Source organism: Paroedura picta, chromosome 6, assembly GCF_049243985.1.
Source record: "Paroedura picta isolate Pp20150507F chromosome 6, Ppicta_v3.0, whole genome shotgun sequence".
Classification (NCBI taxonomy): domain Eukaryota; kingdom Metazoa; phylum Chordata; class Lepidosauria; order Squamata; family Gekkonidae; genus Paroedura; species Paroedura picta.
The window spans coordinates 31,616,710-31,636,683 of record NC_135374.1 but is presented as its reverse complement, the minus strand read 5'-3'; the positions used below and the strand labels follow the sequence as shown (position 1 = coordinate 31,636,683).

General features: G+C 41.8%; 1 protein-coding gene across 23 annotated transcripts in view; it reads right to left on the bottom strand.

Annotated features, from left to right (window-relative positions):
* ZBTB20 (zinc finger and BTB domain containing 20) overlaps nt 1–19,974 on the bottom strand; it is a 643,318-nt gene that overhangs the window by 37,937 nt on the left and 585,407 nt on the right. For all 23 annotated transcript variants that reach the window (XM_077341935.1, XM_077341943.1, XM_077341936.1 and 20 more), the window contains one exon: nt 7,945–8,132. In XM_077341935.1, coding sequence (XP_077198050.1) covers nt 7,945–8,132 — 188 coding nt within the window. The remainder of the gene's footprint in view (nt 1–7,944; nt 8,133–19,974) is intronic.

The window sequence follows — 19,974 nt, the reverse complement described above, 5'->3', positions numbered from 1 at the left end:
CTCAGCCTTCCATCCTTCCGAGGTCGGTAAAATGAGTACCCAGCTTGCTGGGGGGTAAACGGTCATGACTGGGGAAGGCACTGGCAAACCACCCCGTATTGAGTCTGCCATGAAAACGCTAGAGGGCGTCACCCCAAGGGTAGACATGACTCGGTGCTTGCACAGGGGATACCTTTACCTTTACCTTTAACTGGATTGAGTGTACCCTAAGGCATCTGAGGAAAAGGAGATATAACCAAAACATTTGGGGCAGTACAATCCAAGTCCTTGGAAAGCAAACTCTTTTGGTACTGACAGGTTTTAAGGAAATGGTTTCAATGGGTAGCATTCCTCAAAATAGTTTGGTGTGCAAACCTGAATAAGTGGGAAGGAAACTAATGATAGGGCTTCCAATCTCCAGGTGGTAGCTGGAGATCTGCTCTTACAGCTGATCTCCGGGCAGTTCACCTAGAGAAAATGGCTGCTGTGGAAGGTGGACTCCATGGCATTATACTTCATTGAGATTCCCCCCCCTCCCCAAGCCCCCCTTCAAGCCCCTCCCCCCCAAATATCCAGGTATTTCCCAAGCTGGAGGTGGCAACCCTATTGTACTGCTATAAACTTAGAACCAATATAAGTCTGCCCAAATATTTGTGAGCCTGTCAGGCAATTTTTTTAGAGTACTGGCATTGAAGGTGTGGTAAAGGTTCACCAGACACATTTTTGTTATTAAAATAAATCTTAGTTTAATCCATTTGGTGTCTGTGTCCTTCTCTTGGCTTGGAGATGCAGGTTTTTTGCACATTTTTGTTAACTCATTTCATTTTTAATACAGCTTTACACTGGCAGGGCTCTCAAAGCAGCTAATAGCAATAAAATATCATCAAGTACATTATTAAAAACAGATGCAACAACAAAGTAACTGTATTCACACTGTTCCTATGAACTGGTGGCTTCATGAACATGTGAACACTGAGATCATATGACTGACACAACTTAATAAACATTTCCAAAAACTGGCAACAAAATAGTTGCCACGGGTGATAGTTACGACTGGCAATGCAAGTCATTACAGCCTGTTTCTGGTATAAAGACAAATAATTTTTTTCAGGGGATGCTTAGGCACTTTCCAGTCACAAAAATAGCCAATCATAGATCTCTGGATTTGTGGCAAACCATATTTTGTTGATATGAAAGCCAAGATGAGCCTCCAGGGAGAGTGGTATATAAATATAAATATAATAAATAAATTTTTTAAAAGGTATGCTCTGAAACCTATTCATGTTCATTCAATGGGGCTTATTCCCAGTTGAGCATTCTTAGTATGGTGCGGTAAAGGAATGCCTGGAATCCTGAAAACCATAATTTGCCAGTTCGGATGCACAGCTTTAAAACATCATCAGTTTTCAATTTTTATTGTAAGCTGCCCTGGGCATTTTTGGAGAATGGCAGGGTAAAGTATAATAATAATAACAATAATAATGATGATGATGATGATGATAGTTAAAATAAAGTTTCCCCAAAACAAGAGTATATTTTTGCAGGTCATTCGCAAACAAAACTACGAAACTAGCTGTTTCCATTATAACCTCTGGAGGAAGGCTAGACTTTCATTTTTATCACAAGAAATGTTAACTGACCATTTGTGTTCATTCGGGAGCATTATAAAGATATATAAAATCTGAGTGGCTCAACTCTGTGTTGATACAATACAACTGAATTTCCATTAACATTTATTTATGAATTAATAGGCTGAATAGTCCTACTCTGGGAATGACATGTGGATTTAAATGAAATTTAAATTTGGTTTTTAGCATATATGTCTTTACTAGCAAGAAAGCCCACTGCAACCAGGAATGCAATGGGCGCTAGGACCCAAGGGACACCCTGGCAGGCACAGATCTCTCTTTCTCGCAGCAGGAGCCATAGGGGGTAATCAGGGCTTGTTTGTAGCAAGGAATCAAGGCTCATTCGCAGTTTGGGGCGGCTGTCTCTGTCTGACCATTTACGCACTGGGAACTTCACTGCCCCAGCTCCCGTGCAGAAGCACAAATTGGGGCGGATTAGGCACACTGGGCCAAATGCTCTCCCATGTGAGTGCAGGAAGAGATGGGGCAACCTGCCACAACTAAAACGCCAACCTGCAGCCCAGCATGAAACCTCCAGTGCATAAACGGTCTCTATCTGTCTCTCTCCCTCGCAGCAGGAGCCATAGCAGGTAATCAGGGCTCATTTGCAGTTTGGCAGGGCTCTCTATGTCTCTCTCTCAGGGGTCTGAGAGCAAAGTGGCTAGCGTCCTTGGAAGGAGGGCGGGAGCTGTAGAAGCAGGGTCAATCAGGGTGCATACCCTGATTGGCCCTATTCCAACTTAGACACCCCAGACTCATTCCACCCCCCCCCCCAGGCTGTTTCACAAATATTAAGAGGAACAATGCATAAGGATTTAGCTGGCTTTGTGTTCTACAAAAGCCAAAGTTGGCTCATAAGTAAAACACAAAATGTATGTAAATAACAAAAATGTCAATAGAAGGCAATATTAATTTTTTAAAAAACCCTCAGATGTAACAATCACATTATTTTTTCTTGAAAGCCTTTAATAATGCGTCCAGATGTATTTCCTGCAGAAGGAAGTTCCACAGCTACGTGGACTTCCTTCCTACAAGGAAGCCTTTTGAGAGAAGGAAGCCATTTAAGAGAAATACAGATACCACAAATCTTTTCAAGGCTATTCTCACCCATTATTTTACCACACTATAGTGTGAGTTTTCAGGATAATTAAAAAAAAACACCCCACAGATGACTGTGTCCTGGATTTTTCTGCCTTCTACAGAAAAAAAGTGGAAGTTTGTCCTCTTCCACTACTATCCATTACAGGGCACAATATATCGCACAGCCAGTGCAGGATTGAGGCTGGCACAATTACAGCAACAGGTCTCATGCTGAAAGTTCACTGATCATTATGTCATTATGAAAGGCTCTAAATTCTTCATACTTGAACAAAGATCCACACATAGTTTCCCAAAAAGCTGCTATAGTTATGTTTTTCTCTTCATTTAATATAGTAGATGCCGCCTCACTTTATACCATGAGTAGAGGAGCGATTAGGCACCGTCTATCTGATCCGTGGCATAAGTATGATATAGAAAAGAAAGGCTTAATTTATTTTAGGGAACAATAGAAATATCGTGGCATCATTAATGAGAAATATAGTTCTAAGTCATGACAAATAATATTTCTACTTTATTCTATGAAAGTCAGATTTCATCTGGAATACTCTGATCTTAGTTCTGGTATAATAAGAATAAGAATAAGAGAAATCTAGACAACTTAAACATCTTCAGAGAAAAACAAATCAAAAACCAGTCCATGGTAACAGGGGCTGTTTCTTTTCAGCTTGGACAAGACATCACCTGAAGAGGTGCATACTTCAAATACCTAAAGAGGGAAACTTCTCTCTGTTGCTCCAGAGAAGCAAAACTAGATCATATAGAAAGGGAGATTGTAACTTAATATCAGGAGATACTTCCAAACATTGAGATTAATTCAACAATGGAACAAGTTACTTATGGTTGATAGTAGACTCTCCCTCTTTGGAGGTTGTCAAAGAGAGTCTGGACAGCCATCTGTTAGGAATACTCTAAGCTTTGGACCTCCTGCATTGAGAAGGAGGTTGGAGCAGATGGTATATAAGACTTCTTCTAATTCCATGATTATATGACCATCCAATCTGGCCTCATATTATGATGGAGGTAGATTTAGCATTTCAATTTGATTTTCTTCTCCAATATAAACATGCTTTGCAAACGGTTAATAGGTATTACCTTCATATACCCAGTGAAAAAGTACCTTTAAATGTATACAAACATCCTCTTGTGGGCTATCAAGGAGAAATAACATACAGACCATTTACGCACTGGAGGTTTCATGCCAGGCTGCAGGCTGGAGTTTTAGTTGTAGCAGGTTGCCCCACCACTTCCTGCACCCACACAGGGGAGTATTTGGCCTGGTGCACTTCATCTGCCCCCAATTTGTTCTCCTGCACGGGATCTGGGGCAGTGAAGTTCCCAGTGCATAAACGGTTACACAGGTGCCATCTAGTTTAAAAATGTGACTTTAAGACTAGTTTTTATGTTTTTGACTTCATAAATCTCTTTGAAGGATGCATGATATCTAGTGAAAACATATCTCAATTTGCAACTACAGTTACCGTATTTGCTGGCGTATAAGACGACTGGGCGTATAAGACGACCCCCCAACATTTCCACTCAAAATATAGAGTTTGTTACATTACATTACAATACCTGTCATTGTCACCATTGTACGGCCGCAGCACGACTGCAGCGCCTCCGGCCCGCCCCTACATCTCCCTGTGACCGGTACTAGTGTGCAAGTGCGCATGTGCGAGCTCTGCGTAGACAAGGGGCAGGCCCGCTTCCCGCCGAGCAGAACGGGCCAGTCACGCCGAAAAGGCTGGCACCCCTGTCTTGCGGCTGATGCTCACCACAGCCACGCTGATGATCCGCTGTGGCCGCGCTAGATACTGCGCGATACTGGATAGTATGTAGAATGAGGTAGGCGGGCATTGGGCAGCTATGTCTATCCCAACTGAAGTGCACCCGGCGTACAGGACAACCCCCCCCCCACTTGGAGGCATGTTTTTCAGGGGGAAAAACTAGTCTTATACGCCAGCAAATACTGTAGGTCTCTATATACAAATCCCTTAACAACAAATAATTGTATCCCAGGTTTCTCAAGAGCAATCTCAGATAAAAACAGCAAGTTGATACATGGAAAGGTTCCAGTGACTCCAAGCCTGTAACTGTAGTAATAATATTAGAGAACTTAGCCACGCTTCTTGTTAATACATAAAGGCAAAATCTTTATGGTGATCAAATGGATCACTTTAGTGTAACTCACTGTCCACATGTAAAGAAGCTCACAGAGACAAGGCCATCTCTTCCTCGCATGAACATAATGTTCCTGCTCTTTCTTATCTGTAAACAGCCAACCTCTTACCCTAAAGCAGCATGTTAGAATAATGGGTGCTTCTCTTCTTGTGATCACAGCAAATAAGATGTCACCTGAACACAATGATTGCCAATTGGGTATTACATACTATTTGCACTATATATGTTACAAAAAATTGCATTAATACTAAAGAGCTTTGGGAGGGATCTTATATCTATATTAACAGGTATGCTGTCCTCCTGATATATTTCACTAAAAAATAATAACAATATATGAAATATTTTCTTTCAGGAAACTGATTATGTCTATGTCTTTAATACAGGCATACTGAGATACAACTAACTTCCATAGCATGAAAATGTCTATTTCCACTTATTAAAACTTTTTAAAAACCATTTTATCTGGGCCTGTTGGCAGCCCTAGCAGTTACAGTGTTGTGGCTTTTTTTTTTAAAGATACATGTCAATTTTAGTAGCAATTCTTATACAATAGATAGTATATGACCCCATGGAGTCTTTAGAAATTGAACGTTCCATTGCTTCATAGAAATATGACAGCATAAAGCCACAAAGCAATCCAGGACAGCTCCCACATTAGAACCATATCAATAGTTCTGGCGATCTGAAGGATGCCAAGAGAAATTAGTTCTGGTAAAGCACATTTAACTCCCTGAAATCTCTTATTGTTTTCATACCTCTCCATTAGTACTGTGAAGAAATACCCATGTGATATCTCATTTATAAATGAACTTACTCCTTTGCAGAGAAATAAAGCTTATGGTTTAGTTCCATTAACTGTTGAAGGCTTTCATGGCCGTGTGGCCGTGGTCTGGGAATCTCTGTTTCACCAATAACTGTCACTGGCATCTGCAGATGGGAATCAAACTTCCCATCTTGCCCTGTCCTACCATGGAAGATGCCTGCCACAGTTACTGACGAAATGTCAGGGACTAAAATTACCAGACCACGGCCACGCAGCCCAGAAAACCCATAGTAACCAGTTTAGTTTTGTTCCCAGAGGACATTAAAGAAATCAATAAACCAATTTTGCCTAGAAGTAAGGAGGAATATTAGATGAACTAATTTAGCAATTATATGGCTGTTTTAAATTTCTGTCCTTTTGCAATTTTTAAGTTAAAAAAGAAACTGATACCTTTATTTTTATTGCAATGACCTGATTTTTTTTATTGGCCTCCAGAAAGTCTGGTTGGCTTATGAGTCCTTGGAAGGGGGCCTTTCCCCTTTTTCCTCTTGTAAATTTTCACTTTAAAACCACTTCAGAGGAAGGAAAGTATGACACCCCAATCATCAGTCAAAAGTGAGAGTCATATGTATGCTCAATTCATCTAAGGGCACTCTTGCTAATATTCAGTATTTTAAATAGCTGACTACACATTTTTAACTTTTTTGCACTCTAGTTTCCCTGTCTGGTTATTTCAAAAAACAAACCCTCACTATATCGAATGCAAGATAAAGTGTCTCAACCAGTTGTTAGGATTCTGTTCTACCTAGTTCAAATTTGAGATTTAGAGTTCAAGAGAAGTAAACAATTTTATAGTTAAGTAAACAATTTTTGTTAAATTTTTGTGTGTCTCCTACAATCATGGAATGATTCAATTGTTGACAATTTTGGTGGAAAGTAAACCTTAATTTCAGAGGAGACTCCCACAAAGTAAGAGAGGTTCAAATGGGGTTATGGGAGTGGGGGGGGGGATGTTGTCCCTTGATGCAGGACAGAAGGAGTGAATAAAAGGAAGGAGAGAGCTATTCCCAGGAGAGGAAGACAGAAAGTAAATATTGCTAGTCCCATACTCGTTACCTGCCAAAACTTCCTTTCTCATCAAAGTTTCCTATGTATAATAAGCAGCCATGAGATAAGAAGGGAAGTCCTTGTTGATTATAAACTGGTTATTAAACAAGAAACAGAAAGTGAGTATAAATTGGCAGTTTACACAGTGGAAGGTAGTAAGCATTGGGGTACAACAGGGCTAAGTACTTGAATTTGTGCTTTCAAACTTGTTCATTAATGATTAGGAGTTGGGAGTAAGCAGCAAAGTAGTTAAGTTTGCTTCTGGAGTTCTGGCCCTGTTGGTGGCTCTCCTGATGGCACCAGACTTTTGTCCACTATGTGACACAGTGTTGGACTGGATGGGCCATTAACCTGATTCAACATGGCTTCTCGTATGTGTTTCTCCCACTTTGGAAGTGATGTGGATGGTGTCATAGAGACCGTTTATGCACTGGAGGTTTCATGCCGGGCTGCAGGCTGGAGGTTTAGTCGTGGCAGGTTGCCCCACCTCTTCCTGCACCCACATGGGGGAGCATGTGACCCGGTGTGCCTCATCCGCCCCCGATTTGTGCTCCTGCAAGAGAGCTGGGGCAGTGAAATTCCCAGTGCGAAAATGGTCAGAGGATATTTTCTGTAGTGATTCTTCAGTTACAGAATGCTGTCATTCAACTGTCCTAGCTTGTCCTTCTCTATTTCAGGCACTGGGTTAAATTATATCAGACTGACTCCTCCTTCGTCTCCTGATAAGACTGGTAAAATAAGCAATTCCTCACATTTTCCACCTATCCATTAAACTGCTGCAACAAGACACATTTATCATCACTGGATTCTTGAAGTCACAGAACTGATTTGGTTGTTCAAATATGGCTTTTTGTAATTTATATTGCACTTAATTATTTTAATTTGCACCTCTAGATGTGCATCCACTATATAACATTTGATCTGAACTTCGAGGGTGAGGAAGGTTATATATCTCAACAAATAAAGACCATAGCTGGATATGAGGGAGAAAAAACTTGTACTTCCTTCAAATCAAGTTATATCTGTATGAAATATTCAGATGTCTGGAAAATCCAGTAAAAGAATCCTACCCAATAAGGAGATCAAATGACTGAAGAGATTTCTCTCTGATGACAACAAGGAATGACACTGGAAACCATGTTTTAGAGCACACATCCAGATATGCCATAACTGGGCTATTGTACTCACAATCAGGTGACCCTGTGTGTGCGTGCAGGTTTGCTGGTGAATGTGATGAATGGATGGGAGCTGAGTTCAGAGATGGGATGGTTTCAAAGTTCAGGCAGGGAAGGCCCGACTTGGCGCTGCATGCACCCGTCTGCGTAATCTCATTCTCCTCAGACTCCTTCTGTTTTTCAGCTGTCTTGGGTTTCTTCCTGAAAACAAACAAAGAGACCTTTGAAGGGACTGGCTGCATATGCATGGAAGGGCATTTTTAGAATCTGTTAAAAGAAAACTTTCTGTTTTTGTCTCAAAGGGAAGAATCCTTTTATTTTGGAAATATGCTATTTCTTGCATTCACATTAATACCATGGCTATATTAAAACATATGAGATACACACATACAAACACAACAAAAACGTTCTCGTCTCATTGGCCCATTATGCACGGCCGCCGAAACGGCGATTTCGAGTCACATGGAAAACGTGGAGGGGGAAGACACCGGTTATGCATGGGGTGGGGCGCGACGGCGGCAAAACCCAGAGTAACCGATTATGCACGTGGCGATCCGGGCGCCGCTTCTGGTTGTGCCCCGGTCACCCGGAAGCTGCGCTTTCTTCCGCGTTTCGCTGACGCGGCTTTTTCGGCGGCATGCACTGAAGCTGCAGCTGGTTGCAGCCGGCACCTTGCGTTATCGGTGATTTTAGTCGCCGCCATTCCACCCCGAATGTGCGCTAAAACCCCCGTGCATAATGGGTCATTACGATGATCTTACAGAAGGCCCATTCTAACATGTCAACTAGTTCAAATTCTACATTCAACTCCAGTAGCTTCCAAGTAGGGATAGGCACAAACCAACTTGTGAATTAAATTTAGTCATGATTTCTGGCCAGCTTGTAAAGAAACGTTTACGAACTAAAGAGCTGCCACAAACTTCCAGGAATTTCAAAAAAATTTGTGGCGGTTCATGAAGAGCAGAAAGGTAAGTAAAGGTAAAGGTATCCCCTGTGTGCCACAAGAGGCTCTTGAAGAGCAGAAAACAGGGGTTTAAATAGCTGTAAGCCATTCATTGCTATTCAGCTATTCAGTTAAAATGGTAAAAATCATTTAAGCCATTGCTTTTGGTGGGGAGCAGAAAGCAGGAGTCATGGACTGATATGAATTAGTTCAGTTTGCAAGCAAATCAACATACTGGTTTGTAGTTCACCCAGCCCTACTTCTGAGAGTCAACACTCCCTTCATCAGATGTCTGAATTCTGATTCTTGAAAGTTTATACCCTCAAATTTTGTTGGCCTCTAAGGTGCTTCTGAACTCAAATCTAGCTCTTCTACTGAAGAGCTCCCTGATAAAACTGGCTTCAGATTCTACATGGCAACTACTAGAGAAAGCCAGAGTGATGTATAGTGAAATGAAGAGTGCTGAAGACAAAGCTTGCACGTTGTAAACAACAGGCAACAATTTAGCATACTTTTAGATATGTATAGGTAATGGAATAAAAACAGTCACAATGGCTCACGTGGAATCATTCTGAAAGGTTGAAAGACTTGTGCAAGTGAGCTTTATGGCTGAGTGGGGTCTGCACCATATCACACTGACTTTACGACTATATCATTGTAAAACCAGCTTACAGATTCAAATGGATCCTGTTAAGGACTCAGTTCCAGAATTTACGCCAAATAGTTTCAGGTGGGCAGCTGGTTTGGTGAACGGTAGGAAGGCAATATCCTGTCTTAAGTAGTGCCATAAAGATGAACAAGATGTCTAGGGTATAAGGTTCCAAGAGTCTAGGCTGTAACAAACAGAAGCTTTAACTCTTAAAAGTTTATATTCTGAAGATTTTGTGCTACTGGACTTGAAACATATTCTTCTAGCCAAATGTTTGTTCTGGGGAAAAACTGTTTTAATGCAGAAGCCACTTGCCACTGACAGCCACCCAAATGGCAGCTTTGCTTTTAAGTTTTTCTTCTTCTTGTAACAGGCCTACTCACTAGACAGCACAAAAGCTCTTCAGAGATTTTGGCTGACTCACAATATTCTAATCACCATGAATGTGAAACCTAAAAAAAACCCAAACAACCAAAAATGATAAAAAGAGCACGTAAAGCTTTAAGAAACAGATCCCTTCAGTGGCTATTGCTACTACACAATCACAATATTCCGGGGTGGGTTCTGCCAGTAAAACCCAAGAAAAGGATACAAGGCCATTTCCAGACTCATTTTAGGGTAGCCAAGTTGGGAATTTCCTGGAGATTTTGTGGTACAGTTTAAGGAGAGCAGGGGTTGGGGAGGGGAGAGGCATCGGCTGGATATAATGCCCTAGTGTCCACTTTCCAAACCAGGCATTTCTCTGTCATCTGGAGTTCAGATGTAATCTTGGGAAACTTCCAGGTTCCACTGCAGGTTGGCAGCCCTAGGCCTGGTAGCAACCTCAGGGTGACTTGATACCACCTGACGTGCATGACTCAACTAGACATCACTGCTTTTCAACAGTAGTTACCCAAGACAGACAATGTGATGGTTAGACCTTTAGAGAAGGGTCTGAGGGTTCCAAGTTTGAATCCCCATCTTGCTGTGGAAGTTCACTGGAGGATTTTTGGACTAGTCACATACTTTTAAACTGACCTCCTTCACTGGATTGTTGTGCATATAAAATGGAGGAGATGAGAATACTGTAAGGGGCTTCAGACACCACTATGAGTTCAGATCTACCCAAGCTGAAAATATATCCAAAGCAGCCATTTCCTTCAAGGAAACTAGGGTTGCTAACCTCCTGGTAAGGGTTGGAAATCACCCAGCATTACAACTGTTCTCCAAGTGACAGAGAACAGTTCCCCATGCTCTTTTGGAGGGTGAAATCTATGGCTCCCCCCCCCCCAAATCTCCAGGAATTTTCCAATTGGGAGCTAGCAACCCAAAGGGAAACTGATCTGTCATTGGGAGATCCATTGTGACTTCAAGAGATCTCCAAGTTTGGCAACCCTAGAAAGAGGAGAAGGATGCAAGAAAAGGGGCAAGGCTATGGGGGCTTTCAGGAAAGAGAAAGAAGAAATAGTATGCAAAGGGAAAATGCAATGTCTCCAGGAAGTCCTTGCGGGTTTCCACTTATCATATTCTGGTTTTAGAACACAGTTTATTGCCTTCACATTTCAAGGATGCCCCTGCCTGATGTCTCTCTGGTCTATTCTAGCGGGTAGCTGTGTTGGTCTGAAGTAGCACAACAAAAATTCGGTAGCACCTTTAAGACTAACAAAGATTTATTCAATCTTTGAATAAATCTTTGTTGGTGTTAAAGGTGCTATAGGACTCAATTTTTGTTGATCTGTTCTAGACAGTTTTAGAGGGTAGCCATGTTGCCCTGCAGTAGAATGACTAGATTCTAATCCAGCAGCATGATGAAGGAAGGTTTGACTCTCAAAAGCTTATACTCTGAAAATCATTCTGGTTTCTAAGGTGGTTCTGGACTGAAATCTAGCTAACCTATTCCAATCTGTTCTGTCAACTGCTCAGTGTTAATAACATGTTCCATCGTTGGCCAAAATGGAAACAAAAAAGTGATATAAAGAGCAAAGGAGAACAGCAAAGAACGTATGGATCCTGAGATAGTGACACTTTGCACACTACAATCAGCCATGACAAGCAGGCCAATGTTCTTGTACCTTCAACAGCTTTTTAGAACACAGAATGTCAGCAAGAGCAGCTTTTCTAACTCCTTGCACCATAATTTCTTCCACTATACAGTTATAAAAGATACATGGCAGTTATATCTTTCCATTGGTCCAGTATGCATATTTTACACTGTTAGTCATAAATAATGTAAACAGTAGCTTGTGCTATATACTAGTACACAATATGGGCTTGAGTTGTCTCTTCTGTCTGTGCATCAAAACAGCTAAGGCCAACCCTCCTTACTCCACACATACTTGACATGCTTTATGTAACAAAACAGGCCTCAGAGAGCCTGCACTGTTTCCATGGCAATACATGTACTATGATGCTACAGTCAAGAACTGGGATGAAGAAGGTTATTCTGGTACAGCACAATCTATCCTTGTTCTTCAGAGACATGTACTGATGTAAATTAATTCTTGGTGCATATATTTGATTTTGGATGCAACTCATTAAAAAAAAACTTTATGGCCACAGTTTCCTTTATGGCCACAGTTTCAAAACCACAGAACACATGAGTTAAAGAACTTTTTTTTCAAATCTAGGATACAATTCAAATATTGTATGGAATTCTGCCAATGAAGTCAGTGACTTGAAAATTGCTCTGGTAATTTCTTCATGGTGAAGCTGATCTATTGCTCTATGAACTCTACAGCAAAGGCCTGAATCCTGTGATCAAGAGCCACAGATACTAGACAGCCTCTGAAAACTACTGATCTTGTGTACAACTAAGTGCTAACTGAAGAGGGAGCACACTCCATGGTAAGGGTCCAGTGCACATGGAATTCATTCAAGGGATCTAAGCACTGGATCTCTTTTCTAGGAAAGGTTTGCAGGATCACCAAGATCTGCCTGAGACTTCTAGAGTGTGTCCAAAGTGAGCTCTATACAAGCGCCAAGCCTGTATCAGGAACAATACGCAGACCATAAAGAAGCACTATGGATGTTAGAAAAGTGCTGAAATTACAACTACTGTAACTATTTAAATAATTACTTTATTTTACATCCTTCCTCCAACAGCATTCCTTGGAGGAAAGATATATCATACACATTCAGTTAATACATACAACCTACACATTGAAAGTAATAGTAATAGAGCTGATAACACCCAGCTCTTCCTCCTGATTCACCTGCAGACTCATTAGCCGGATCCCTGGAAGCAATGACGTGTTGGTTCAAACAGAGCTGTGTGAAACTCAATCCTTCAAAGACGGAGGTTCTGTGATTCAGTAGGAAGGGACCCTGCAAGGAAGTGTGACTGCCTTTTAGGAAGAGCTGGGTGTTATCAGTGTATTGATGACAACCCAGTCTGAATCTTCTTAACAGCTGGGTGAGAGGGCACATAAGGATATTGAACAGGATTGGGGAGACAACCGCTTATTGTGGCACTCCATGGAGGTACCACATCTGGCCCATCCTCTAACAACTGTGCTGGTTACAGTCGAATTCCGGATCAGGCTTAAGGTCTTAGTAATTACCTTCAAGGCCATATGCGGTCTCAGCCTAGAGTACCTAAAGGACTGCCTGTCTGCCTACAACCCTGAAAGAGCTCTTCACTCTGCCACTTCAAACCGGCTAATGATCCCTGGCCTCAAAGATGTCTGCTTCACCTCAACCAGGGCCAGAGCTTTTTCTGTCTTACCCCCACCTGCCCCACCTGGTAAAACAAGCTTTCAGCGAAGATCAGGGCCGTAACAGAAAGAAAACAGTTCCACAGGGCCTGCAAAAGGAAGCTCTTCCACCAGGCATTTGGTTGAGGTCAACCAAAACTAAACAACACCTACTAGGCACCAACCCCCCCCCCCCTTCCTTTAACCAATGGAACAGATCTGACCAGCCATGTGCCTGTTAGATTGTTCACTGTTAGAATGTTATAATCTGTTTATTGTTGTTATTATTACTATTGTTACCTTTATTTATTATATTCAGTCAGTTTAATGTATTGTTCTGTCATGTTCTATGTGAACTGCCCTGAGCCTTAGGGGAGGGTGGCATAAAAATGTAATAAAATAAACAAAATAAAAAATGAGAGTTGATAATGATGTGATCGGTTCCCTCTAATTGCTATGCTCTGTCCGTGACCCCGGAGAAAAGAGATCAATTGTTGAAGGGCTGTCCCTCGTATTCTGGTGTTGGGGAGGTGGTGAGCTAATAGCTCATGGGTGACTGTGTCAAATGCTACTGAAAGATCAAGCAGTGTTAGCAGTACTGACACGCCTCAGTCCAGCTGGCAAAGGAGGTTGTCCATAAAGGCAACCAGTGATGTTTCAACTCCATGGCCAGGCTGGAAGCCCAACTGAGCTGGGTCTAAGACCAAAGCTTCATCCAGGAATGTTGATAATTGGGCTGCGGCAGCTCTTTCCGCCACCTTCCCTAGAAATGCTAGGTGCAAGACAGTGCAGCAGTTGGTGTGCTCCTGTGGATCCTGAGATCCCTTTGAGAATTCTCCAGTTGAGAGGGAGACACTGATTATCTCCCAGAGGGAAATACTGTTGTTTTTACTGACAGCAGCCCTAACGTATGTTTTCAGAGAAATACATCCCATTGTCTTCAGTGGGTTTGGTGGTGAGAAGTGCTTTCAAGCTGCATCTGAATGCGGGTCTGTGGGGTTTTCAAGGGAAGAGGAAACCTGAGCTGGTTTGCTATTGTTTGCCTCTGTGTAGGGATTTCCCTGGTGGTCTCCCATCCAAGTACTAACCAGGGGGATCTTACTTAGCTTCCAAGATCTGATGAGACTGTACTATTGGCAGCCATCTAGGTTGGGTCTAAAGCAAGTGTACACAGAATTACAGCCTTAGCTACCAACCATCCAAATACAGGGAAACCTAGATTAGTTTTCAGCAAAAAACTCCAAAGAAATTTGGACTGAAAAGTGAAAAAGCAAAATAATTTATCTAGAAACCAGTCTTAAACTTTGCAGTTTCCCCTAAACGTTTTATTTTTCTCCAGCAAAAATCTGTTTTCCAGAGAAATGGAAAAATATGCAGGAAATCACCTTATCACACAATAGAAAGCAAAGCTACTTTGCTATTTATCAAGAGCATTGTATTTGGTTATATAAAGGCATTATATAAGCCTGGTATGTTTGAGAGAGCACAGCATGTGTGATTTCTTGTGAAACACAGGCTGTTGCCAGTTACAGAAGGCAGGCTGCAGAGGGCAGCAGAGGACCAGCTGGCTTCAGGCTACATTATAAAGAACTTCCATTAGAGTCTCCAGCCTGGTCAGCATGCCAGAGGTTAGTCTGCTAAGCTTCCTTAGTGTTAAAATTATACAGCCCAATGAAGCTTCAGCTCAGGCAGAAAATGAAAGTTCAAGTGAAACAAATTGGCAGGCCAAAGGGAGGGAAATATATGTGTATGTGTGTGTGTATGCCCAGTTTCCTTTCCTTCAAAATTTACAGCAACAGAAAAAAGGGATTGGGTAAAACATTTCAGACAAACAAACATGTTGCATCATTAAATCAAAAGCAAACATGGCATTCAGGCCAGTGGAACATGGAGCCAAACACTGAGCTCACTTGTGCCAAATCAATTGGCTTTTGTGGAATAGCCACAATCCTCATGTCTCAGCTTGATCACCTCAATGGGAGCCTCCACAGGTGACCTTGCTTATTTCTCAAGGTTTTTGTTTTCAAAAAATCTGCAACAGAAGGTATATGAAGCTGAGATACAATTTATCTATAACATCGGGGGTGGGGAAACACTGTGATTATTCTTCTTTTAGTTCATAAGTGGTGTTATTCTCCAGTTTCAGAGTTCTAACAATGGCAATGTTATCTTCAAGTATTATATTGTGATGAAAATGTCCTCCCAGTAGTGGAACATGAAGGTTAACGTCTGTTTTTGTCATCAAAGAAATCTGAAATACTTTATTTCATATTTACATGTATGAGTCAAGTTACTTGAACACATTGGCTTGGATTCAGCAATTTGCAAACAGGAATGCAAGGAATCTTGGTATCGTTTCACTTGCACAAAGATCATGTGCAATACCTAGAACCTTCCTCCCTTACAGTACATGAACCTACTTGCAGTACAGTACATGAACCTACTATGCCAGCAAAAAAAGAATTTAGGGTAAGCTACGTTTAAGTTAATGGAGGGGGGTACCACGTCAGCTCTATCCTACTTCCTTCCCAATGACAGAGCAATTTCATAGGTGAGTGAATAGTCACTGAAATCTCATGAGTTTACTTTACATGATCTCAGCAGCCATTTTAGGTTGTCTAGGCAATCCAGCAGCCGGCTCAAGGTTGACTCAGCCTTCCATCCTCCTGAGGTCGGTAAAATGAGTACCCAGCTTGCTGGGGGGTAAACGGTAATGACTGGGGAAGGCACTGGCAAACCACCCCGTATTGAGTCTGCCATGAAAAGGAGGGCCCTGGAGGGCATCACTCCAAGGGTCAGACATGACTCGGTGCTTGCACAGGGGATACCTTTACCTTTAAGCAATCCAAAAAGACTAACAAGAACTCATGAGATTGGTTTGTGATATCGCAACACAAATTATTTTATACCCCCTTTCTTTGGTAAAGTTAATGATTTTTTCCTGTTCCTGGGAATTTCCCCAAGTTTACAGGAAACATCACTCTCATCCATACATAGCCTCATTGTGGAAATTTTAAACCACAGGACAAGACCTGGTTCAGAATCAGATAGATGATGTGGCAAGAACACTTCAGAATAAGACCTGATCTACAAGCACAGATTTAAGAGCTCCCAGACATTCCAAACATTTGAAATCTTGATCTAAACTTTGTGGCATAGAAAACCCTAGGCATAAAGAAATTTGATTTCCAATACCTATAGAATGTAATTCAGCAATCTCAAAGTTATCAAACTCTTATATTGCCTACCTGAGCTACTTGGAGGGGGGAGTAATGAAAGAAAAAGAACAAAAGTAATCTAGAGTCTTGTGGCGGTTTCAGTGTGATTGAGTCTCCATACCTTCCCAGAATTCTACTCTGATCTATTCCCAGAGTTTTTGGGATTACATTGTTTAAAGATTAAACATGGCTGATACTGCCACAAAGGTTTAATTTTCACCAGGAACTACTTTGAAACCAAACCACACCCATGTGGAACTTGATGGGGTACTCTCCTACGTGGGTCTGCCCCTCATTATGATTGAGACTAGATCAAAACAATCAAGAAAAATCTTACACACCTCTTTTCTTAGACTGTTTTTCATTTAGAAAAAGTCTTAGACGTACCATGTCAGGTAGAGGGGCAGGAGAAACTAAACCTAGAATCATTTTCCTTGACTGCTATTTCTCTACAATAAAGTAAGTTTTTAAAAATGGGAACCCCTCCAAGACAATCTGAAATGCTCCAGGAGGAAGACCTTGACACCCCCCCCCCCCATGAAGATCAATCTCTATGAGATAGTTTTAAAAAGAAGTCAAAATAAACAGCACTGTACATTGCTTTAGTCCACATTGATCTAATCTCACACTGTTCCTATCATTATGCTTTCTCCAGAAATACTTTGGGCATTTCAGCAGCCATTAAATGTAGTGAAATGCTTACCTAATGTAGTTGTTATATTCCGGCCCCTGCATATGATGTCACCAACATCCAGCGTCTGGGCAGTAACCAGCTCTCTACATCCTCCATTTTAAAGCAATAGTTGGGGAATCACATAAAGAGGATTCACCAACCTATTTAGTGCTAGCTAAGGGAGAGCAACCAGCAGTTAACCAGCAGAGGGAAGGTATGGAGAGTCAAACAAACTAAAATCGCCTGCCTGGTCCCACCCTTGCACCTGCCTCCCTCTTCCTTATTCCTGGGGATGGGAATTTCTTTTTAAAAGTGGCTATTTTACTGGAGCAATGAATAGGCGGACAAGTGTGCAGGCGATGCCAGAAATAAGATTTCCCCCCAAAGTTGTAACACAAAGCACACTTCTCCAAAGTTGTCTCCCCCCCGCAAAAAAAAAATCAGGAACAAGATTAATTTTTAAAAGTATCAAAGGATTTGTGATCCCATAAGGGGTGGCATTCAAAAAGCACTATGCATCTATGATTCTATGCATAGGCGTTTCAACTGAGAAGTTTCATGGAGAAAGGGGACTGGTTGCCTGGATTGACTGACAGACGGAAGCATGTCACGTATAAGTTGCATTGCTCTCTTCTGCCATTTCCAGCAGCAGATGTGGAGGGTAAGATGCGTGAATAGATGGAAGTGAAAGGTGAAACAGCAGAAAGGTGAGGAGGGGCTGGGAGGCGCGATATGATTTAGTGCTATACCATTCAGCTGGTGTAACTATTTTTACTGATGTGTGGAATTGCCTTCATAATCATACCATTTTCCATATGCACTTATCTCATTTATTGCAGAAGGTTAATATGACGAGGCTTCTAAGAAAAGGGTTTTGTTTTAATATAATCGGTTTTGTTGGTTTCACTCCCAGATGCTGGCTACTAATACACGGAAGGCTTCTAGAAGCTTAGGACAAAGCATCTTCTCTGTGATGCTGATTTTTTGCTTTGCATTCTTGGCCTCAGTTCGGTCTCATTTTGAAATTTGTTCTCTGGGTTCCTTTCTTGATCATGGAATCTTCCTTTGCAGACATGACTTTGGGATCCTTCTTATTAAGATCCGTTTTGCTATCATTTGACCTCTATTCCCTGATACTGCCCATTTTGCAAATGTTCAATATCAGCCCTGTATTATAGCCATGTATGTGGCTATAAATCTGCAGGGAGGTATGCTGTACATATCACCATCTATTCATTGTTGTAAGAGATGTTTTCATGGGATTTTATTGTATTTTATTGTTTTTATCTTGTATGAACCGCCACGAGACCATTGGAAAAACGGTGACATAAAAATACATACATACATACATACATACCTACTTACATACATACATACGGATGCAATATCAAACTAACCACTAGATGGAGCAAAACACATGTGGCAAGGTAACCCCCTGCCCCCCAGCAATAAGAAGAAGAGTTGGTTTTCATATCCCACTTTTCACTACATGAAGGAATCTCAAAGTGGCCTGACTAGTTCTTCCTGATTTCTTGGACTTGTCTGGTGCAAGTCCTTGGACAGGACTAGTGCAAGATAGTGATAGCTAAAGAGCATTTATGAAGTGCACTGGATTGGCTGCAGATTATATAGCACCTACATTCAGACTAAGTGATCCCAGCCTATCTATAGGATGAAGAATAATGTGGGATGTATATGGGTAAAGGTAGCAGGAAATCTGGGCTGGGTTGCTGGGGATTTTTTTTGGGGGGTGGAGGGTACCTGATACATAGTTATTTTGTTCTTCTTTATGCATCTATAATTTTATGGATAGTTAACTCTTTCTGCAGTGGCTTTTTGCGCTATCCTAAATCAGATCCTAAATCAGATCCCCCTTCAAGGATCGCTGCCTTGTTGTGACAAGGGGGCTTGCGTAGTTCAGTGAAGCTATGAGCTATGCCGTGCAGGGCCACCCAAGACGGACAGGTCATAGCTGAGAGCTCTGACAAAAGGTGATCCACTGGAGAAGGAAATGGCAAACCACTCCAGTATCTTTGCCATGAAAACTCTATGGACAGTTCCAATAGGCATAACGATATGACGCTGGAAGATGAGCCCCTCAGGTCGGAAGGTGTCCAATATGCTACTGGGGATGAGCAGACGGCTAGTACGAGTAGCGCCAGAATGAATGAAGCGGCTGGGCCAAAGCCGAAAGGACGCTCAGTTGTGGAAGTAACTGGTGGCGAAAAGACAGTCCCATGCTGTAAAGATTTTTATTCCATAGGAACCTGGAACGTCAGATCCATGAATCAAGGCAAGCTGGACGTGGTTAAACAAGAAATGACAAGACTGAACATCGACATTTTAGGAATCAGTGAACTAAAATGGACAGGAATGGGTGAATTTAATTCAGATGACCATCAGGTATACTACTGTGGACAAGAATCTCGCAGAAGAAATGGAGTAGCCTTCATAATCAATAAGAGAGTAGGAAAAGCAGTCTTGGGATACAATCCCCAAAATGACAGAATGATCTCAGTTCGAATCCAAGGCAAACCATTCAACATCACAGTGATCCAGGTCTACGCCCCAACCACTGCTGCTGAAGAGGATGAAGTTGATCAGTTCTATGAAGCCCTACAACACCTTCTAGAAGCAACGCCCAAAAATGATGTGCTTATCATCATGGGGGATTGGAATGCTAAAGTAGGAAGCCAAAAGATAACCGGGATAACAGGCAAGTTTGGCCTTGGAGTACAAAATGAAGCAGGGCACAGGCTGGTAGAATTTTGTCAAGAGAATACAATGGTCATAGCAAACACTCTTTTCCAGCAACCCAACTCTACACATGGACATCACCAGACGGTCAACACAGAAATCAGATTGACTATGTGCTCTGCAGCCAAAGAT